The 25,740-nt window shown below is 31.9% G+C and overlaps 1 protein-coding gene across 2 annotated transcripts in view; it reads left to right on the forward strand.

Annotated features, from left to right (window-relative positions):
- The first annotated feature begins 2,571 nt into the window (after window positions 1-2,571).
- Window positions 2,572-25,740, forward strand: part of LOC149417285 (uncharacterized) — a 100,608-nt gene continuing 77,439 nt past the window's right edge. For both annotated transcript variants that reach the window (XM_089639973.1, XM_089639974.1), the window contains exon 1: window positions 2,572-3,007. In XM_089639973.1, the coding sequence (XP_089496099.1) occupies window positions 2,941-3,007 (67 nt within the window). In that variant the 5' untranslated portion in view covers window positions 2,572-2,940. The remainder of the gene's footprint in view (window positions 3,008-25,740) is intronic.

Consider the following 25,740-nt stretch of genomic DNA (forward strand, 5'->3'; position numbering starts at 1 on the left):
AAACAAGAACTAATACTAATATTTTCTAAATTCAAACCAACATCTTCATCTGGTAGTGATGAAATCACAATGAAAACATTAAAATTTATACAAGATGAAATTACCGAACCGATACTCTTCCTAATAAACAAATCTATTACGGAAAGCAGATTTCCATCACAACTCAAAATAGGGACTATTACACCAATCTTTAAATCAGGAAATCGTACAGATATCAATAACTACAGACCAATCACAATTCTAAACACATTATCTAAAATCTTAGAAATAACAGTTAAAACTTAACTCATCGATTACCCAGAATCAAATAAACTATTATCACCAAAACAATTTGGTTTCAGAAAAAATCTAGGAACATCCAACGCCATAGCTTTAGTAATTGAATATATTAAAAATTCTCTAGATTCACATAAAAAATGCATTGGAGTATTTCTCGACCTTTCTAAAGCCTTCGACACAATAAATCACTCACATCTTTTTGAAAAACTAGTTAACATAGGGATCACTGATAATGAACTGATATTCTTTAAAAGCTACATGGGAAATAGAAAGCAAACTGTGAAACTTAACAACATAACCAGTGAGTGTATTGATGTCAAATGCGGGGTGCCTCAAGGAAGTATTCTGGGTCCGATTCTGTTCCTAATTTACATTAATGACCTATGCCACATAGAATGTGACGGAGAAATCATCAGTTATGCGGATGATACTGTTCTCCTTATAAATGGAAATAATTGGACAGAAACATTTAAGAAAGCAGAAGACACACTAAACAGGATTAAAAAATGGCTAGACTACTATTCACTTACACTAAATGCTAATAAAACCAAATTCATCACTTTCAAAATAAAAAATACAAAAAACTCTGAAGAAAACCTTAACTTGAAAATTCATAGCCCGCATCACTTAAATGAGCATTGTAATTGTCCCTCATTAGAAAACGTTGACCATATAACGTATCTAGGTCTAAAAATAGATGGAAATTTAAAATGGACCAATCACATTAGCTATTTAGATAATAAAATTAAAAAACTAAGTTATTTTTTCAAAACTATCAGGAATGTGCTCATTAAAAAAGACTTAATCAAAATCTACATGGCTCTCTGCCAATCACTGTTAGAATACGGTATCATCGGATGGGGCAGTGCAAATAAAAACATACTAAATCCACTTATTAAATCTCAAAAAGCCATAATGAAAATTATACTGAAAGTTCCTGTAAGAACTAGCACTAACGAAATTTTCACCAATCTTAACATCATGTCACTTAAACAACTATATTCTAAAACTATACTCATTTACATTCATAAGCACAAAACACAAGAAATAACAACAAACACGTACAATAGAAACACTAGATCTCATGATCAAAAACTAATCCAACAAATAATTACTAATACAACTTTTGGGCAAAAAAGCTTCTTATATCATAGTATTAAACTCTACAACAAAATACCACTCACACTCAAAAACCTCAACACTTTAACATTTAAATCTGAAATAAAAAGCTGGATACTTAACATAGGAAGATCTGAAATAGAAAATTTACTGAAATCAAACACAGACTAAAACAGAATCAACTGAACTATACCAAAAAACATTTCATATTTATAACTATACCAAAAAACACTTCATATATTAATATATATAAAAAAAAACATCTTACTTATTTTAAAATTATTAAAAAAAAATATATATATATTTCATGATATTTGTTCATAATTAAATTTATTTGTAACTTTGATGTAATATTAATTTTCTTATAATTAAATTATACATAAGTAAATGAAATCCTCAGCACGGGAGATACCAGTGAGGATATCATTATATCTATTTGTTACACAAAAAAAAAAGATAATAAAAACACTTATTATTATTATACTATATATATCTTCCACTATTCTAATTATTGCTCATACACAATTGAAACATACACAACAGCTCAAGTTCGACTCTATCATAAGATTGTAACGATTAAACATCACAAATTAAAACATTAATGAGATATATTGTAGACATAGACAAATCACACACTTACTTTCACATATTTTGGTTCCTTGGAACGGGCAATTTGCCTAGTTATGAACCATTAATTTCGACCTGATAAGGTGCAATAATCTATAATCATTAAAAATATTTTAATTATAACTTGTATCATATTTTACTGTGTGTGAATCTAAAGGAATAAATAGATAAATTAAAATTAGAAATATTTTTTACATCTTAAAAATAGACAGAGTTTTCAGGTACAATAGAATTCACAACTTTTAAACTTTATTACAAACCATTAATAACACCAAACAACGCCGGGTACACGTCAGCTAGTCGGAAATAAAACTGAAAGAAAGAAGCAAGGCATGTAATGAAATATCAATGTAACAGTGTATGATGATCATCTCAATTATTATCTCATTGGGGGAGACAATAATAGGGATTTTATATGCGGAGGGAATCTCGCACTCGCCGGAGAGCAAATTCGCTCGGGGATAATCTACGTTTTCGCTATCCTCCGTTTCAGCTATTTCAGAAGGCGCTTTCAGTCGCTTCCAGTTTCAGTCGCGTGAAAGCGTTCACACGCAGCGGTTGTATTCATCTTGCTACTAAGGCACGCCCACTGTGTCATATTCTTTGTCAGATGAAAAAGAATAAATAATTAAAAAAAAGTGAAAAACAAACATTTAAAAAAATAGCGTAAAAACAGTACTGTTTTGTTTTGTTGATTTAAAAAAATAGTTTTGCTTTTGATGCAAATCAGTGTCTTATAAACAATGTTTCATAACATCTGAAACTTTAATGTGTTTTAATCAAATAAATGATCCGTTCAAAGCTATTGCTACATTATGTGTTGTTTAAATGATTATATTTTAAAATGCGTAATTTTTTGAGGTGTTTTATTGGATGTTGAACTTATTAGATTAAAGTTGTGATTTTGAGAACAAAATGAAAACAAAATTAAAATTCATGGAGCCTTACTGGATAACTGTCACATTCCTTATTTTTCTTTTTGGTAAGTTGAACAAATTAATAACTTTAAATTAATGTAAAAAGTATTTCAAGTAACGTGAATATTCTCATTATGATAGGTACTCGTAGTTACGTACCCAATCTATGTCAAACTTTTTTGTTCCGGAGGAATAAATTGCTCGTCAAACGAGATTGATTATAACTGCTTTCGAAATCATTGATTTTATTATCTGCGTCCTTAAAATGAGGAAAGTTTTTTAATGTTGGTTTACCGCACAAGGATTGTAGTGTTACAAACCAGTGGTACTATGGCACACCTGCATTTGGGAGATGCTGTGAATCGGAAAAAAAGGGTTTTGACGATTTTGAAATATGTACCCGGTTGCTCTGATCAAAATATAGACAAATCCATTGCGCAAGTTCTGCATGAATTTTGAGCTGTTGTCTAATACCAGGACAATATTTATTTATTTATTTTTGTAAGAAACAAACAGCTTTTATATAATAAACAATGCTAGATATAAATATACAATTTAACTGAAGTCAAGCCACAGAAGTTTCTTATGTTAAAGTGCTTTCTTACTGGATAACTGTCACATTCCTTATTTTTCTTTTTGGTAAGTTGAACAAATTAATAACTTTAAATTAATGTAAAAAGTATCTCAAGTAACGTGAATATTCTCATTATAATAGGTACTCGTAGTTACGTACCCAATCTATGTCAAACTTTTTTGTTCCGGAGGAATAAATTGCTCGTCAAACGAGATTGATTATAACTGCTTTCGAAATCATTGATTTTATGATCTGCGTCCTTAAAATGAGGAAAGTTTTTTAATGTTGGTTTATCGCACAAGGATTTCAGTGTTACATACCAGTGGTACTATGGCGCACCTGCATTTGGGAGATGCTGTGAATCGGAAAAAAGGGTTTTGACGATTTTGAAATATGTACCCGGTTGCTCTGATCAAAATATAGACAAATCCATTGCGCAAGTTCTGCATGAATTTTGAGCTGTTGTCTAATACCAGGACAATATTTATTTATTTATTTTTGTAAGAAACAAACAGCTTTTATATAATAAACAATGCTAGATATAAATATACAAGTTAACTGAAGTCAAGCCACAGAAGTTTCTTATGTTAAAGTGCATTAAAAATGAAGTTTTAGTATCTTAAAATTAATTTGGTGCTAGGAAAGGGAGAGGAAGGGGAAAATGGGAAGAGGATAGGAGATGCTCCTGATACATTCCATACTCTTATATTAATAATCGATCGTACGCATTACTTCATATCGATATTTCTTTAGGTTATTACCAAAAATGTCAACAGCAATATTGTGCACATATACGAGGAATTGGGGAATTTTTTCGAATGTTTGTTCTACAATAGGGTACATAAAATAAATCAGATTGTCGGGTTGATCTAGACGGAATATGAAGATTTATTAAATTATTATTTTTTCGGAATAACTTATTGAGTAAAACCTCAAATTATAATATTTAAATACTGAAGACAATATTAGTGATTTTCGTTTGAAAAAATCACTAATATTGTCTTCAGTATTTAAATTTTATTTATTAAATTGGTTATTTCTGGTGAGTCCAGACCATTATTTAGGATTTTAAATAACAAGATTTGACCAAAAATTAGACGTCGTGTTTGGAGGGAGTTAAAATTATGAAATTTAATGGATTCGGTATAATTTGAGAAGTGTAAGTATATACTATATATATACTGTATGTAGTTAAAGAATGTATTTGTTGTCTTCTATATATTTTTATTATCTTTATATGTTTCATTGTTTGACTCAAAAACTACTGAACTGATTTGACTGAAAATTTCATACTTTGTTCTTGATAGTTTCAGGAGTGTTTAGAGAGTGATTTTAATGGTAGGAGAAGTTGGGGACACCCGAGAAAGCTTTAGAAATGCGTTATCTCTGCAATGGAGTGAGATACGGAGTCGAATTAAAGTTTACGTAATTTTTTTTTTTTTTTTTAACATTACTTAAGTGGATTTATTAATACTACTTGAAGTGAATGGCAGAAAAAGTCGGGGATACCCGAGGAAGACATGAATCAAATAATTATTTATGAGAAAATACGACGTAAGTGATGAACGAAGAACGAGGCATAAAGAGAATGTAAGACTTGGAAGTGCTTGGTTGAAGTCCAGAATGCCTGAGGAAGAAATGAAACGAATATTTATTACGATAAAATAATAATATTTCTACATTAAAAATGCTCCCTAAAGTAGTCGGGTACTTCATAACCTTAAAACTTTATCCCAAACCATTTATAGGTCCCCGAGTAACACCGGGTACACGTCAGCTAGTCATTTTTTTAATTGGAATTTTGTAGGTTCTTAAGCCCACAAATGATTCAAAGTAAACTGTATGCTTGTAAAAAGAATAATTAATACTTATTAACTTCGTACATTTTTTTCTTTGTGAACCTGTTATTATATATTATTCATAGGTCACCAAATACGGCTTAAGCCATTTTAAGCAACGAGCCATTTTTAGAACAAGCAATGGTGTTATTTCACCTGAGCGATACTGAGAGTATCTAATAATAATCTGGAACCTGCCACAAATATGCTTTTAATGTTTAAGTGTGAAATGACTTGTAATAATGAAATAAAATGTAATATTTCCGTAGACCACTCGACTTTTAGTCGAGGATTTTAACCACTTGACAACGGGATTAATATATAATAACCAAATAAACCATTTAATAACCGAAATGGTCTAGTTTTCTTCTTTGATCAAGATGTTATAATCTGAAAGGGAGTGAGGGAGGGATGGAGGGAGGGGGGGGGGAGGGGTCAATTTTAAGTGCATGGAGGTATGTCATGAATGGCTACATGAATTAATGATCAGAGAATGCTGTTAAATGTGTATACTTTCAATTCCTGTAAACATTTTTTTAAAGAAAAACACGCGAGAAATCATTATTGTGAGTGACAGTAACGTATTTAAAACATAATTACTATGGACGGGTTGTCTAATGTAATTTGAACAATTCATCAAATTTCAAAGTTGTTCTTCAAGTTAGGTGAAGGTTCTATTCAAGTTCTTTTATTATTTCAGTTTAATAATTTTAATATTTTCAATAATGACATAATAATAATAAAACTTGAATAGAACCTTCACAGAACTTAAAAATCAACTTGAAATTTGATGGATTGTTCAAATTACGTGAACCAACCCGATCTAAGTTTTTTATACAGAGTAGATGATTTTTCTAATCACAGGCCATTGAATTTTTTGCAATATCTTGTTTTTATTGGCAGTAAACAACGCTCGTCGAAATTGTAGCGCGGAAATTAGTGTAAAAATTCCTACCAATTATTCCATACTAGATCAGGATTGAAATTATAAAATTGCACTTAAGGCTTTTCATGTGAACAAAGCATACCTAATTTAAATAGAAGTCAAGAACTTTTGTCTTTGTACGTATCTTTTTTTTTAATTACTAAAAAAAGAGGATAAAAATAACCGAAATAGTATTATGAAATTCATGTGGAATAGCTTGATCCTGCTGCTTTAAAGATTATAACCAGTGGTGGTTTTTTCCTTTGTTTTGTAAACTCCCTTAAAAAAATAATGAAATTAGACAAACTTGCATTATAAAAACCAAACCAACGGGCGCTTTTCAAATTCTGCGCTAAAAAATTTACCCGTCTGTGTTAATACTGCTCAAGAGCTAGTCCTAAAGGAATCCATGCGTATATTTCAAAATCAACAACCATGGGCCTCTGTTCTAAGAAATAGTTTATACAAAACTTACGTACTCTTGGCGCTTCAGCGATAAACCGTGCGAGTGTGTAAACTTTAGAAATCCGTAAGCTCCGTAAATCCGTGCGCAGCGACTATGAGATTTGTTAACACCAAATTTGAACGGAACACCATTAGCGTTTTAAGTTGTTATTATAATAAGATTGTTATGAGTTGCTCTTATCCTCCATTAATCAAGCATAACATAAATGGTATATCAGTAAAACATACATAAAGTGTTTTCATTTTGATGGTTCCTCGAGAGATGGCCTGAAGTATTGATCACTGAGATTGTTATTAATTACCAGGTTTGAGTGTTATTACCATTGATGTATCATACTTTAGTCTATGGTTATTACATATAAATTATATTTATTTTAACAAGATGTTTAACAAATCCTTGCGTAAATTTAGATTTTAGAATTTAAAACAACTTATATAACAACCTAACGATATATTTTTTAATTTTTTTTTATTGTACAACAGAACATTCACTCCAGTTACAGTAAAATTTTACATATGGTAAAATTTTATATCATATCAGCATTTAGGTAAGTGACTCTTCAATAATTGTTTTAGGTCATTTAGAGAACAGTCACTTACATACAAATTCTTTGCTAGTTTGTTCAACAGCACCACTCCCCTCGTCATGCTATGCTTTGCCAGGACGTCGGTTTTGCCTTTTGGTACTCTGAATAAGTCATGATATTGACTTCGGCTGTAGTGATCTGGTACGTATAAATCATAGCATCACAAAAGGAATGGGCTATCAATAAAATTGTTCCAAATTTTGAAAGACATAATGGCTAGACTTGCTATACGCCTAGTTTCCAGACTCACAGAATTAGTTTCCTCAAGTAAGTCGAAATGGTGTATGAACCTAGGATAGGTTCCATGCGTCCGCATATGGACATACCTGAGGAATTTATTCTGTATTTGCTCTATCAAATATAATCTTTATTATATTCACTAGCCGTAATCAATCGCCAAATTGTATCTTGCTGTTATGTCACTAGCCTCTGGTGCAGTGATATTATGAAGTTGCTTTAGATCTAGTGAAAAATATAAATAATGCGGTATTTTCACAAAATACGAATGCTGTTAAAAATGTGTAAGGATTTAATGTTTGTTTTTCTGATATTGATTAACGTGCAAGAAATGTAACCTTAAAATAATAATTCATTTCAAAAAAGATCTAAACCGCACATTCCAAAGTGGTTTCAACTGACCACAATGACATAGAAAACGCCAATGTCTTTAAGAAGGCTGTCACCAACGCTGCCCGGCGCAACGTCAACGAATCCATCGAATCCACGAATAAAAACGAACTGGCCTTTTTTGCGGCAAATCGAAAATGTCAATATAAAAATACAGTAAAAATACCTTTACTATTGTAATTTTTTTCAAGTTGAAAAGATAGCGAATATCCCTAATTATGATATAAAATACCAACGTGGGATTTATAGATAATTGATTTTTTTGTCTCCCTTCTTTAATCTCCGATTGAACTCCAAATGAGATAGGTCGCCATGAACTCCTACCACTTCCTGCGAACCCTTCAGCGATCAGTGGTATAATAATTGGTTCATTTGTGGCAATAAAAATATTATTCCAAAGCCTTCTAACAATAATCATAGGCGTAAAATAGTAACGGATATTCTGAATGTGATGAACGAATACCGTAAATATAATTTTTCCTTTTTTTGTTAATGCTGATTTCGCCCTGTATACCAAATTTCAAATAAGCGTCTCTTTGCAGAGTGCAGCTGGGCAGAGAACTGAACCTAACGAGTTACGTTTGTTACATTCACTATTTTTTTCTCTTTTGTCACAACATTTTAACGACGATCTCCGACTTAAAAAAAAATATATTTTTATTTTTATTAAGTATTTTGTCTAGTATAAATAATTAATTACATTATTTTTTACATATTTTAGAGTGATGCATGCTTATAAGGATATTTATAACTAGGTAACTATTATAATAAAAAATAAAAATAAAATTGAAATATTATTTGATTATTTTTTAAATTTGGCTCACGCAGGAGCCCATGTCGCTTTTAGGGATGCTGTGTCGAGGATATTTTTGAGAAATGAACATGGGCCTTGAGGAGACTACTATTGCAGGAAGGAGGAAACATAGAAGCCAGAAAGCAGTGTAAAAGACCCGTTCTATAGTGATATACGTTAAGTGTACAGACGTTAGGTGCGCGTTTGTCGTGTTTCCTGATTGGATCGATGGGATTAATGACGCTATCTTTTTCCATTGAAATACTGGCGGAACAGGGACAGTATTCTCAAATGATCTCTAAATATTGCAATCCGTTTCATATGGGAAAATCTATCAAACGAATCGAGCGTTTATGTGCAAGAATTGATGTTTTTTCCAAGTGTTTTGGGGCTCCACACCAGAGGTGGCTGCCAAATTCAACAGTGGAGCGCATTTGTAATTTGTTCAGGGTCAGCAGATGTGCACTAATATTAAAGAAGTGCGTCCCTGTATAGTGCGCCCAGCTACTGATGGGCTAACTTGATTCTGGCTACGATGGAGCACTATCTTCGATAAGCATATCAATAGAAGGGATGTTGGAATAATAAAATATAAATAAATAATAAAAAAATATGCTACTAAGCTAACCGTTTAAGGCGAAGCTTAATGCTAAATCACTATTTTCGATTAATCTTTATAACGAATTGGTTTACATTATGAATACCAAAAAATGTGCTTTAGATACATTGAAGGTTTTTCTATCGTTTCCCTTGAGTAGAATACAAATAACATTGTTAATTTCTCAGTAAAAAATATAAATGTAAGCTAAAAAAAGTATTTTTTTCTATAGAAATTTATGAACACATTAAGGAAACAACTTAAATGAAATAGAATATTATAGCTATGATTATCTGTGACAGTTTCTTGATTCTTTTTTTTCATCAATTAGGTATTCTTTCTTATAAAATTATAATATTAAAAAAATTAATAGAATAAAATTATATAAAAACCAATTTGTGCTTGAAAACGAGCGTTCATAGACTCTGTCAAGCGTTTTTAATGCCTATTACCTATATTCGAGACGAAATAAGGCATACCAAGAATACTAATATTTTTGGCTTGTAGCTTCCTCTTAACATTAACGTTTTATTGCCAGTATAGTATGTTAGTAAACACGTTACAATAGTAACTAAAATGTTAAATGTCTTATTTTCAAGTAAATTTGGGTCCATTAGGAATTGTTGTAGCACAATGGGAATTCGAATCAGATGACGCCACATAGTTACCAATCTACCGCTGAAACATTTCCATCGGATTTGGAAGAAATATATATGTGCTCCAAGCCGATGCGTTTGAACCTTTCGGTTTTTGGATAATTTTTCTAATTGATTTATTATTAGAATTTTTTTTAATGAGATTAAACATTTTTTAATCCTTGTACTTGCTTTATAAATCACTAGCTTCAAAATCTAACATGGGCCTAAAATACGCGAATAACAAAGACGCTTTTTGCACATCAATAAACGTCAGAACCTTGGGTAGATTACACTGCATCCCAAAGCCGTGAAAAGTCACCAATAATAATGCAGATGGCCAACTACTTCACCTAACGAGATACTGCAGTGCTACAGATATGTTATTGGAAGGATGAATGCATTCTTTCAGGGCAATTCTCTGCCACCGCACGGGAAGCTTATAACTTCAGGTGAATGAACACGTGTTCCGATATGTTAGGAATTACTATTAGTTTATCAGAAAACGGCCTGCAATGCCGTTTTTAACCGGGTTAACAATAATTAAAAGAGATTTTTAATAAATTAGCAATACTCATTTGATCTTTTATGAAACATCCCAACCTGAGAGTTAGAGTATTAGAGGCATACCACATGATGACGTATAATTAATTATTTGTCTTACAAAAACAACAATGTTCAATTGCGTCCGATATCTAACAAGGCAGGGCTTGTCTAGTTTCACCCGTTAGAGGGCAGATGATGTGGGGGTTAAGCAAACTGTTGTAAGGTTATTACAGCATTAATCAAGGCTCCGAGAGATTTAATGGCCTTATTAGAGTTATAACTCTCCAATATTTCCGAAATGGCTACATTTCGGACTTTGTTAACAACATGTCCTTGAATTTCCTTTATGACTAAACATGGTCTTAGAGTTGTGAGATTCTGGCATCCGTAACGTTTATAGTACCTGCGTACTATTGTATCATTAACATTAATTTTAAGATGGGTTTCAACTCCCAATAAGAAAACGTTCTTAGCTTCAAACAGTATTACAAAACATTATGAAATCAGTATTGATTAAATATCGTAGAACAACAAAAAACTATCTATTAAGAAGAAAAAATATACATTAAATTACATTACATTACATTATACATTTTAATCAAACCCCGTTTTTTTGTTTGTCGCATGTTTTTACATTTGCAACCTCAGTATTAGTGTCTAGAAAATATTTTTTCCTTTTTTGGTAAACTTTGACATTATCATGCAGACCTTTCGCAGGACACGTTCAATAGGCCACGTGCAATGATTTTATATTTCCTGGATTGGAATTATAATCGTGATCAGATTAACTTAATAAAGTAACTGAGATTTTATTAAAATAACAATAAAAAACAACTAATAGTGTATTTGCTCAGTCTGTTAGAACCCACACTTTATAATTACTCATACACCTCATTACTCTACTACAAAGTTACTAGTTTAAAATAAATAACATAGCCTGGTTTATTTCAGTAAGTTAATTCTCATGTTTGAAATGTGTAGAAAAGACGTTTGGCACGATTGCGATTAATTGAAGGGCGTGTCACTATATATTTTTTTTCGAAATAATTGAAACATTCAGACTTCATCGAACATAAATTTAATTTTATCGTGATTTATTTTTGGGGTATTACGCCGTGTTGCGCTACCAACTTCTGTAGCGAACGTTTCGGATAGCATTACAGTATCTATCACCAGGGCAATGCGTAAGTATTTTTTTGAATTACGAAATATTTTAATGCATTTTATTTCCCTTCCGTGTTGCTTATTTTGTTTTTATTATAACAACAGCATGGCAAGTTAGATTATATGATAAACCATTTATAAAAACTCTTTAAAATATTAACAACTGTATTAGTGTAGATTTGATCATTTGGTAATTGAGACTGAATCTTAACTACTAGCAGTTAAACTAGACAAGTTTCCCGCTTGTACCACTAGTTTCCGGATACCATGTATAGAGGTAAACAGTATTGATAAGATATGATGTTTATGGTTTTAAAATACTCTTCTTCTAATATAAGATAATACGTTCAAAAAGAAAACATAATCTTTAATCCTTAGCCATTTTCCCGATAAGCCATTATTTTCCAATGCAAAATTTATTTTACATTGAAAATTCACCCAGAAAGTTTTCCCGTTGACTTAAAAGTACTAGACAAACAACAACGGATGCATATTCCCAGGTGCATAGTGACAAAGCTTATTTTAGGTAAAGTTCTTGGTGTTCCCACAGCCTACCTGAAGTGCTCTTCTCTGAAGCTTTTATGTTGTCGTTGCGGATAAAACGGATAAACTATCTAATCTCTCCTGGTATCGTAGCCTCAAGCCTGTATGTTTACCTTCAGACTTAATCCTTGAAAACAACCGTTTGATACTAGTCTTATAATATATTTATTTTGGTACTTTGCAAAATAATATCATATCGTTATAATATTCCTACTTGACATTCAATTTCAAATAGATTCGCTGGTATTCATCAAACCATTCAATAAACATTTTACACTTTAACTAATATGTATGGCGTACATAAGATCTTATCTCAAATTTGTAACTGTAATTCGGAATTCTCAATATCAAACTAATATTAACTGATAATTATAAGCAATAATTAGTCATCCGAAATACTAATACAAATTTAAAATATCTCCCGAGTAAAAATAAATGCCGCGAACGGGAATTGAACCCGTGCCTTCTGATGTCCGGTCAGGTGCTCTGTACACGTTGACAGATGACAACGAAACAAAAATATGTTTCTGACTCAACTCTCTGCCACTAAGTTGAAATTTTTTGTTTATATTCTGCTAAGGATAGTCTGACAGACGTGCATTTTAGAAATTGTTATTTTAGAAGTAATGAGTTTTTGTTTTTGAATGGTATTTAAAAAAAATATTTAATATGTATTTAAATAATTATTTGGAGGAAATGGTTTAACTCAACTCATTTATAAGAAAATATAAAATATGTTTACGAAATCAACTATTGCCAGAACCATCTTCAAAAAATATTAAAAAACATAAATAACAAAAATATAATCAAATAAATAAATATGTTTTTAGTATAAATATAATTTTGCTTTCGCCTGGCTTAAAATATTGCACTTTAAAATGTCTTTAGGGTAATTTAAAATCAGTTATAAATCTGGTAGAAAATTATCACAAAAAATTGCACTTTAATTTGGAGACTAATGCTTACAGATGTACTTGATATGTGTGTCACCAATTAACATTAAAACTCTTCACACTTTTTTCCCTGACAGGTTAATAAAATGAATATTCTGTTTTTTAGATTTTTGTAAATTATTTACCAATTTCAGTGGAAGGAAGAGAAAAATTAGCCAACTTCAGGCACACATATATGCGAAATATATTTCTGTGGCTTTATTTCTTCAGTATGATGGAATATGAACTTTATATTGATGAAAAAATTCTAAATGCCCAATTATAAAAAAAAAAATTTAACTCTCTTGCTGCCCCGTAGAGAAAAAGAATCGGATCTTTGCGATTATCGTGTTGTGTAAGCACCTACTTGTTTGAAAGCCGATTTCGTACTTTTCGGAGGCTTACCGGAAAGGAGAGGGATGGAAAGGAAATCATTATGGATACGTTCCATTGCTTTTGTAGTAGATTTTTCTCAATATTTAAATGTCTTCCCTTTTAAACGTATTTTACGATAGGAAGAGAGTCACTTTGACATATTTATTTTTTATTCAACCAAAAGAGAACCGAATTTCGGGAAAATTAAGACAGGGGCTCAATATTGGTCGAAGGTGATTTCGTTTGCGTTACTTGGAGATAGAAAACTGGCTGATGTTCCCGGCATTGCCCGGATTTTATACAAGGTTTTTTTAAATCAGACGTAGACAATCATTTTGAACGTCAAATAGAGAAAAATGACAATTTACATACCATGGTCTTACGATACACGTCAACTTTAACTGGTCAAACTACATTAAAATATGTCTAAAAGATTTGTATTGGGGAAATTTTATCAAAAACTCTTCTAGCAATAATATATTATACTGTATTTATAACGCATCAGCGGAATAAATTAAAGGATATAGAGTAATATGGATTAATTTACAAAACGTACTTAAATAAAATATAATAATATAATAAATACAACTCCATTTCCTAAAATTGACATCAGAAAGAAGTTTAGGAATTTAATGTACTCCCCACGCTGGATGAATTCCAGAACATGGAAATAAATAACAACAAAAAACCCGTGAACCACAACTACCCCACAAAGCAGATAGAAGCACAAATGTTTATAAATAATAAATCACAAAATATACACGTAGATACATAGAACAAAGAGGCATAAAATTCCTGAAATGTTTAACGCATTATCTGAAGACATAAAAAAGAAACACTTCTTTGGAAAATAAAACAAAAGTCAGGTCTCTCTACCTCCGTATAACATGAAAACAAATACCCATGCAACCATGAATGAATAATATTAATTAATGTGCATAACTACATACAATAGAAAATAGTACTTAGGAATAAAATTAATTTTTAAATACTGCAATATGCATCACGTAAAATTTTCATTGCTATAACCAAATCTAATTTAAATAACGTGAAATTTTAAACATAATGGAATAAAATGTAAAAATTATAGATTACTCGTACAATAAATCTGAACAATACACAGTTTTGTAAAACCCATGTAAAAATATAACCCATATAAAAAAGGTTGATGTACTTTCCATCCAAAATTCAATAGCTTAACTAAAATTTGCAAATGCCGAACAGTTTTTACCGTTCCATTAATGCATAAACAAAAAACTACTCAAAAGTGTGGTTTAAATATCGCTGGGCAGGTAAAGTCTTCTTAAATATTCTGTAGTGGCGGGAAGCTGGATAAAATTAAAAAAAGAATATAGCCTTAAGCATTTGAAAGTTTAACCCAAGCACCGTTGTTCAATGTTTAGCCTGCAAAAACACGTATCAACCACTTAAGCTTCTATAAAAGCAGGAGTGCTCCATTTCTATTACATTTGCAATGCAACTGGAAACGGAAAACGTAGGCGGAAAACTTTCAGCGGGTAATAAAACCAACTTCCGGTCAACAGGAATTGGCAGGTGAGAACGGAACCAGAAGTTGGAATGACTTAACCATTGCAACTAGATTTTATGCGTCGTTAATCAAGTATACGTATCTCAACTTTTGCTAGCGGAGTTGAAGATGGGATTCAAGATCAGTAAGGAGTGAACTGTTGGCAAGTTCCAGTTTGTTTGTCCCGAAAGTATTCCGATTTTCTTTTACGACTTCATCAATAAATTTATTTAATATATTCCAGAACGTTTTCAATCCAAAACGTCATTACAAAATTATATTATGCCCTTCGAAACGAAATTTAAAATACTATTGACATAAACAAGTTTAAAAACAACCTAAAATTAAAGTTATAAAAATTAGGAAGAAAAGTTATAATACCATCACAGCAAACTACAGCCAGTCTCGAAAAAGGAAACCGTAGTGATAAGGACTATGAATATCATAGGGCCACAGGGCTCGATTCTTGCACCTCTACTTTTCTTACTATACATCAATGATATAACTAAATGTGGCATCTCGGGAAAACTTCAACTTAACGCTGATGATACTGTGATTTACTACCATTGTAAAAATCTGAAGGAACTTGAAGCTTTAATGAATAAAGATTTCGCAAAGCTGGCTAAATGGCTTCGATTAAACAAATTAAGCCTCAATATTAAAAAAACCCATTACCTTACTTTCGGAAAAAAAGATAACATGGGTATGAATATCATTCTTGGAAATGAAAAGCTACAACATGCTCAAGTAACGAAATATTTGGGGTTACTCATAGACTCTAACCTCTCGTGGAACTCCCATGTTGAGAATGTAAAATCCAAAATTTCCCCGATAACCGCTGTACTTTATCGACTCCAAGGTGTGCTCCCCACATTTTTACTGCGTGCAACATATTATGCTATGATCCACTCCCACCTGAGTTATCTAGTTAGTATCTGGGGAACCATTACCAAAAAAAAAGTTCCGAAATACAAGTAATTCAAAATAGAGTCGTACGTAATATATATAATCTGCCATGGGATACACATGTCAAAGATATATACTCACAGACACAAATACTTCCTTTTACAGTCCTGCCAAAGTATAACATCACAACTGCCATTCTACAAATAATTCAACACTCCTCACACACCAACACTAAACCAGTCTTTAATTCTGACATACACCAGCACAAAACACGATCACAAAATCAAATACATTTATCATCATCTACTTACACGACCAAATTTGGAATTAACTCCTTACAATACATTGCACATAAACAATATAACGCATTACCTAGTAATTTAAAACTTCCGGCAACTAACAAAAAAACATTGACAAAAGCTCTTAAAAGATATTTCCTTAGCAGTTTCTTTAATGACTAACACAATCTTTCTCTGGTACTCCATAATAACATCTGCGTTAATTTATTTTAATGTATTTTATTTATTTGCCTTGTCCTTTCTAATGTTGTCTTTCCCGAAATGAGTTTTATAAACTCATTGGGAATAATACATTATTACTTTGTTATCATTATGTAATGTATTATCTTGTAATAAAAAAATAGTATATACATGAATACCTTCTAAAATACATACATATACAGTCGTCTTTGTATAATTCCTGATTTGAAGTAAAATATGTGGTACATAATAAAGTAGGTAAGAATTCAAGTACCAACTTAACAAATGTTGAGATTTCGAGACAAAATGCATCTATCTGCCGAGTTTTACCTCGATAGTATATCAGTGAGTTAATTTTCGCTTCCGATATTCTTTTAATTCTTTCAAGAAAACTAAATCACAATTTAAATGGTAGGTCTAATAAAAAGATGCAGATTCAGCCTTATTAATGTACTTACAATGCAAAACTCAACAAGAGGGTTAAAATATTAAAACGGAACTTCTTTCAAAGAAAGTAAAATTCACTAGAAAAATGGTGACTGTCGGAACTGTAAATATGTAAAATCACTGAGCTTTCATAAATTAGGCACGTAAATTACGTAAGTCTATATTTTGTGTTGTATTCAACTATTTCTACCTTATTAATTCCAAGTGAATGCTGTGAATTTTTATTAACACTCTGTTTTCCAGGCTGTGTAATTTAATAAAACTTTTTATAAATACGAGTAACAAATTTTAACAAACATGTGTAATTATTATTACTCGGTAAAATTTTCAGACAACATTGTTTAGCTTGTGGGGATTAGGTGTTCATATAAGGGCTGTAATTTTAAGGTAATTAATAATAATTGAGAGTGACGGGAAGCGGTTACCGCTGGTAATGTATGAGGGTTCACAATCTACATAACGTGGTAGCTGGTAGCGGTTAGCGGTTCTATTGATTTGTTTGGAGATAGGGTAAATATATCCTTCTAACCAGGTCTCCCCAGATGGTGTTGCGTGAGGTTAGTTATCTGCTTTCACGTATACGTGAGCTTTGCTTAATCATATTTCATTGTGCAAATACTTGATCATATCTTTACGAAAATACATGGTCCAGAGGTGAGGATCTTTTAAATTTATTTTTCAAAATTAGTTAACCATTCTGAAAAAAAGGCTTTATCTGTCTATGGTTACCCAATATTATTCTCACTCCTCTGTTGATCATGCCTATTTCATAGCTTTTCTGGCTCCGAGCACTTGTGTGATGTCAAATAAAATAAAATGAAAACTGCAGCCAATAAAAAGTTGTCAAAAGAAAAAAATGTTATCTTCTGTGAAGATATTTTATCAATGTCCACCAAATATAATATTCCACATCCCAACAGTTCTCAAACCTTGCAGCATCCATTAATTATAATAAAAAAACGTTAATACGTTTTGGAGACCGTAACTTCCCTGCCTAATACCAACGCTCTACGAAGGCAGCGGCGGTTTGAGCTTCTACAGCCGTGCGATTAATTTTCTTTAAATAATATTATTATTGCGTTTGCACAGCTTCGAATAGTTCAACTTTCATAACAAGTTCATTTAATAAAAAAATCAACAGTATATTTTATAATGCACAGCGTACCATTAATACCTATTTTTTATTAATTAAGAATAATTAATTAAGATTAAGATTAATTATTAACATTAAGATAAAGATTAATTATTGATTAATTATATAGTGTCGTGATAACCGCTTGCAACTTAACATAAGCAAATGTCAAATTATGAGGTTTCATCGAATAAAGAATCCAATATTTGTTGATTACTCCATTAAAAATATGTCGTTAGTATCTGTCTCGGAAATAAATTACTTAGGCATTTGGTTTGACACAAAACTTTACTTTATCAAGCATATTGAAATAATAACCAATAAAGCTTTGAAAATGTTGGTATTTATTTTAAGGGTATCTAGTGATTTCAATAATGTAAATACTGTAAAAACATTATATATGTCACTAGTAAGGAGTCATGTAGAAAACAATTCCACTGTTTGGTCCCCAAATTATGAGGTTCATTCACATGCGATTGAAAGAATCCAAAATAAATTTTTAAGATATGTAAATTTTAAAATGGGCATTCTTAGAGAAAACCTAAATTACGATAACGTACTTTGTTCATTAAATTTAATAAAATTATCTGATCGTAGAATTATTTCCGATTTATACTGTTTGTATAAAATTATTAATTCAATGTTTGATACCCCTGATTTATTATATGTAATCTCTTTTCATACTCCAAGCAGGTCGGTTACAAGACAGTACCTACCATATTATTGAAGCAATTCTATATCAACGTCCCAATATCACACTCCTATGCGACGGATTCAAGAGCTAGGAAACAAATACTACGATGATGTTGATATATTTTGTACATCAATTTCAATATATAAGCATACCCTATTGAAGTTTTTTTCATCAAGTAGTGGAATAATTTAATAAAAGTATTTAATTTAATTTGATTAACACATAATTATTTTTTTCAACTGAAACAGAAAAAAATATTTTGGATTTTTTATGTTTTGTCCCTGCATGCTGTGTAGATCAAGTTCAGTGATATTTTGACTTTATAGTTATTTTTCTGCAATTGTTTTAAATAGTCGCCTGCACTATTTTCATGTATAATTTCGTAAATATTGTTTATACATATGTATGTATAATAAATAAATGACTATAAAGTTATAGTCAACCCGAAAAAAAAACAGTTTTTTTACTATACAGTATTTTAAAATCTTTTTCAATAAAAAAAACAATGAAACATTGACCGGTCAGTGGTTGAGTGGGCATAGCGCTTGGGTCTCACCCGAGCGTCGCGTGTTCGATTCCTCGGCTGGCTAAGTCCTCCATCACAACACAAGCAACATTTTCGGCTTTCTGTGGTGGTAGTAGGAGATTTTCAAACATTGTTGGGTTATTCGTAACCCGGGAATGTTTGTCTTTCTTTTTAAAAAAAAAAATAAAAATGTATTGATTGAGGATTGAACCTTTAAACCCAGGAACTGGAGTCGACAACTATACCAACCTTAGGTAGGACTAACATTTATTTCGTATATTAACTGTTGTAATTTCATCCGATTTCGAAAAAAGATCCTTTAAAAAAAATTGAAAACATCCAAATTTTCCGATAAAATATTAGTCATTCATAATATATCGAGAAAACATGTTCTTTTTCTAATAATAATCATGACGGAAAGTGACAATATCAGTATGTCAATATCAATATCAATATTAGTATGAACCGTGTTCCGCCTTCCTCATTAAACATTCGCTTTTAAGTAATACTTCATTAGGAACTCATTCATCCGTTAAAGCAGTCCTTTGAATAGGAAAACAAATAATTTGACCAGATTTTTAATAGGTAAACTTTATTTTATACTAGTAAGTTTCCTCCTTGTACGTGATTGATGCATTGTCATCGATAACGAGTCTATCTATAGAGTTTCTGCTTGATCGGAGTTCGAGAAGTGGATTAATTTCCGCATCCAAGATTTGCATTCATTCATTCATAACTGAAAAAAAGTGAACTTCAAATAGAAATATTTATAAAATGTACATGTTTATAAAATGTACATGCTTATAAAATGTACATGCTTATAAAATGTACATATTTATATAATGTACATGCTTATAAAATGTACATGCTTATAAAATGTACATGTTTATATAATGTAAATGCTTATAAAATGTACATGCTTATAAAATGTACATGCTTATATAATGTACATGCTTTTAAAATGTACATGCTAATAAAAAGTACATGTTTATAAAATGTACATGCTTATAAAATATACATGCTTATAAAATGTACAAGCTTATATAGCTTATAAAATGTACATGTTTATAAAATGTACATGCTTATAAAATATACATGCTTATAAAATGTACAAGCTTATATAGCTTATAAAATGTACATGCTTATAAAATGTACAAGCTTATATAATGTACATGCTTATAATATGTACATGCTTATAAAATGTACATGTTTATAAAATGTAAATGCTTATAAAATGTACATGCTTATAAAATGTACATGCTTATATAATGTACATGCTTTTAAAATGTACATGCTAATAAAAGGTACATTTTTATAAAATGTACATGCTTATAAAATATACATGCTTATAAAATGTACAAGCTTATATAGCTTATAAAATGTACATGCTTATAAAATGTACAAGCTTATATAGCTTATAAAATGTACATGCTTATAAAATGTACAAGCTTATATAATGTACATGCTTATAAAATGTACATGCTTAGAAAATTCGTACGAATTAGAAATATTCTAAAATGAGTTGTTTTTCTTAGTCCTTGAAATACTTTTTTTTTAAGCTTAATCAACCTGGAAGACTGTTATACTCAACTTATGTTATGAGCTATCGAAATAACTTATAGACCAGTCGCGTTAAACTAGTACGTTCAATTTTCGAGCCATGCTTCAGGCTTCAATGAAATCCTCAATAATTGTTCGAATCAAAAAATGCGTAAACAATTAATTACCCTATCCCTAGGGCATCGTTTCGCAACCTTTTTAGTGTGGCGACCACAAATGGTTTTTCTCAAAAATGTTTTCTTCAAAACCAAGCCATTTTTTTTTCTTCAACGTGCCATCACTGGTCACTCTGCTAAGTGACCACCCGACCCCTCACCCCGTCCCTTGTCCAATGCCTACTATTTTTTTGAGTGTTTAAATTGTTTAATTGTTTAAATTGTTTAATTGTTTAAATTGTTTAATTATTAAATTCAAAAGTGTTTAATTTGAGTGTTTAGAGTGTTTAAATTGTCCACAAACAAATAAGCACAAACTCGACAGCCAAAATTCACACATCTTCGGATCTACCGGATCTGCCCTGATGATGGACACTGCAACGCTGTCCGAAACGTCGGCTAAAGAAGGAGTTAGCGCAACACGGCATAACACCCCAAAAACAAACAACAAAAAAAGTTTAAATTGTTGTTACAATGCCATTCACAATTTTTTCTCCAAATAATGTATATATAGCTAACGAACGTAAAATTTTAAAGTTAATTAATAGCCTCTTAAATCCGCATTTCAGTTTGTTTCTCAATATATATTTATCGAAACGCCCACTGACAATTATTTCAGTTAGTAAATTAGTAAAAAGATTCGCTGGAATTTGATAGGAAACATGAGATATTTCCTGCTCAATAAGTAATATCGGAAAACAAAAATAGAATCGTTGTAATAAGGAAAAATATATTCTAGGGTTTAAAATGAACCTACGCCCTTACATACACAGAATCAGCCTTTTATAAAAATAGTTGTCACCTTCCACGAAATATCTATCTTCCATCAATGTGGTTTCTTGGTAGGTTTCTATAGGAATTATAATTATTAAAGTTTAAAATACATTAAAACATATATTTATCTCACTTCTATAGAGGGTAATTCTTCCCAAAAGGCCTACGCCATCTTTAAGGGTTTTGTAATATTACAGTATACATACGTCTTATAAGGTAAATTTTAGCAATAAGACCAGAAACAAGGTCCTGCGCTCCAAAAAGTGATATGTATTATATGTAGTGCGATGAGTGTGCAAAAGATATATCGCGTGAGTGAGAAGGAATTCCTGCATATATTATAAATGTGTATGAATGTAATAAACAACTCTATTACTTAACCTCTACTCTTTTCATTTGAACACCATATTTGGCGCAGAATTGGAGAATCTTAGTTGGTGAACTTTAACAATTAAAAATATCCCGCGAGGAGTAGAAACGATGTACGTTTTAATGAATAATTTAGAAGTAATATTCATATAATGTACTGAGGGTTGACAAGTCTGAAAACCTTTAGCCCTTCTACCCAATTGCTTTTGGAATAAATTTGAATAAAATTTCCCCAGAACAGTGAATGCGATATTCATTTAGGTGGATTCCGATTTAAAGACGATGTAGGCTTTGATTTTAAATATTCATTGAAACGAAAATGAAGTCAAAAGACGAAAGAACATTATCAAATATAAAAGCTTTCAGTTGGTACTAAGGATTAAAATGAAATATTATAAGAATAGAGGAAGCAGCACAGCGATGAATATATTTACGATTATTTCCTACTACTTGTAAAAATATTTTTTTTGCAGTACCTATGTAGATTGAGCAACGCAATGCAGAAAGTATTTAAAAGATTTTTTTTGTAACATCACAAAATAGTGCCAGTATTTTCCAAATACTGACACGGTGATAATGTAAAATTACAATGTTATCATGGCAGCAGGAATTGAGAGATGTAATTAAGAAGAGAAAAGATGAAGAATTTGTGAAATAACCATAAAAATTCCAAACTTATTGATAAATAAAAAAATCACCTTTCGCCACTAAATTGAATTTTAAAACTCTGCCCCCCTAACATGAATTGATTTAATAAGTTTCAATTATCCAACGATTTGTAGTTCCTTAAATCTTCGATAAAATCAAAGGTCTCGGAACACATTAAGTGGATTTGGTCGATCGTAGAGGGCCGTTAATGTCATGACTAAATCATAATATTTATTTATTTAAAACCCTTTGGATTTGATACTATACTGATATGTTCATACTTCAATCAAGGGTAAAGGCGATTAGAAATTAGACCTAAGACAGAAATAATAAAGTTTTTTAATCACAACAACACCTTTGAACAGCACTACGAATTAAAGAAACAAAAAGAGGCATTCAAATATTTATTTATTGACTAAGGGTACCGAATACCATTTTAACTCGATTGTTTGGCATCTCATTTCAATGTTAATTACTTTTTTCAAGATAGTGACCGTATTAGTTTGTATATATTCTGGACAAAATACTTATGGTAAAAAAATAACATGTTATCTGAAAAAATGGTACAGTTTACAAAACAAAACATATAACTCATTACGAAAATATAATCAGCTGGCTCATGGAGAAAATTTATTGTCGCCAAGCGACGGGTTCAGTAAAGATTCTTTTTCCAAAAGTGAAATCGTAATTTTTTTTTTTTTGATATAAAAACACATTATAATAATTTACAAATGTTGATATTTCGAGGCTAATTGCGAAAAAAATTTTTTTTAATGAAAATGCCCGTCTCAATTGAGAAATTATTTATTGTGTTTGAATTGGTGACCATTGGTCATAATTATTCAATAAGTAGGAGAGTATTTAAGTACCTACTTACAAATCTTATCGTTAAGAGAAAAAAACATTTAGAAACCCACCTTTATGGTCGCGAAGTTTACTGTTCACAGAAATATCATTTTTTTATTGCATAATAGAGTCATGATGCTCAAATCCCAGAAATCTAAATGTTTTAAGCGTAATTAAACAACACATTCTCGTTAATTTTTGTTTCCCCATTTCTCTACCTATATGTATATAAATTCAATTGCAGAAGTGACTCGGCATCGCGTCAATGTCGATAAAATTCGTGTTTCATGTTTATTCTTATTACATATGGCAAAGTGAGTGAGAGGATCGCTTTAGACCGGGGTCCCGCTCATATTCTATCATCCCGTCAATTAAATTTTAAGCGCTCGAGCGATTATGGGAGTATTCATGTCATAAAATTTTAACATTGATTTAGAAAACCGGTTGGTTAAATTAAAAAAAAATCGCTTCCTTACATATAGTTTTATATGAGATATGATTATATTGCACCAATTATTTTGTGATCAATTCTTAATTAACTTTGTTTTTCCTTTAGTTAGGCTAGAATTGAGTTCAAAATGTTCTGTATAGTTTATCACTCTATCTAGGGGGTGGGATAAACCCGATCCTGCATTAACCCAGGTAATGAATCCCCCGAAAAAGCTGTCCCACAACCCACCTGCGCCTCCTCCATCGCTGTAAACTGGCCTGAGGTGTGACCATGCGGACTCGGTGCCCTTCCGCCCTGCCTCTGGTGACCCAATGCTCACTATTTTCTCCGGGTCTTCGGGCATTTTTCCCCTCTTTCCCACTACAGTTCGTTGAGGGCCAATCGGGAACCCGGCTAAGTGATGCGGAAACCAGTTTCCACTTGGGGTCTGGCTGATTACCGATTTCATTCTCAATAGGACTGCCTGGTGAAAGAGTTTAAGCTCACTTGGGTACGCGATGATGTAAGTACATTACCGTGTATACTTACGTATTTGTGTTTATATCTCAATTGTTTGTCTTTAAAATTATCACTTGTTACTCTTATTTTTTCAGATCTGTAATATTTGTGGCGTTGAGAGAATAATCCAGAATTGTCTCATTAATAATAAACAGCTTGACCTACTTAGGTATCTACTTGCGAGTTACTACTGACAGTTAAATTGTAAACAAAGCAACCTACCTGCTACAAGCATCTACTTGCCTACCTGCGACAATACGATTGCAAGTCGGTCTGGCACATTACGACAACTCACCAGAAGGTTCGAGCCTATCGCCTATGCATAATGTATGGTTATATGTATTTTTTCTATTATTTTTGTGAACTTGCAATCTTCAAAATATTACTCTTTTATGAACTATGTATGTAAAAGCCCAATGGGCGTATAAGTAAATAAATAAATAATTGAAGGGCCGCCAAAAGTTCCCGAAAGGTCCAGACTGAGCGAGTGTCTCCGATTTAGTTGCAATTCCACCTACCTTCTGTCGCCGCCGGCCGTACAGTATAAATAAGCCCGACTCAGCGAGCAGTCAATCAGTCATCAATCTGCCATCAGTTGACAAATCTCGCGAGTGACGACCGGCGTGTCCCGCGCCCCCGCGAAGGACAATACACCCGGTTTCGCACATACACATCATGGACTCCATCGAGACATCATCTTAGCGCCTTGGCCACCGTCCTTGGCCAGCGCTACACGGATTACAGCGCCCTGGTTCCATCGCCTATGACCAGCGCTTAATCCACGCACCATGACCACCACGAGGACACGCAGCATCCTCACTGGTCAACGCAGCTCCCGCTCAACCGCCTACAAGGTCCACCGTACCTTCGGCCTTCCCGTCAGCACTGGAGTGCATGAAGACCCACGTTGTTCGCCAGTGTCTGACCTTTATCGAGTCCCGGTCACCAGCGCCCGGCGTCGACTCACTGACCCGCGCTTGACCAGCCATCACAGCCAGCGTCCGGAGAATACCACACCAGTCCTACATCAACTCTCATCACGGCAAACTGACTCAAAAATAAACACTGTGACCTTCACCGACCGACTTTCATTTTGTGCCTCTCACCATAGATCCCCAAATATTCATTTTTTATTTTTTATATATTCAATAATATTGTTGTTGGGTTTATAAAAAAACAGTTT

This window comes from Hesperophylax consimilis, chromosome 15 (assembly GCF_061612785.1).
Source record: "Hesperophylax consimilis isolate HC1 chromosome 15, BYU_Hcon_1.0, whole genome shotgun sequence".
Classification (NCBI taxonomy): domain Eukaryota; kingdom Metazoa; phylum Arthropoda; class Insecta; order Trichoptera; family Limnephilidae; genus Hesperophylax; species Hesperophylax consimilis.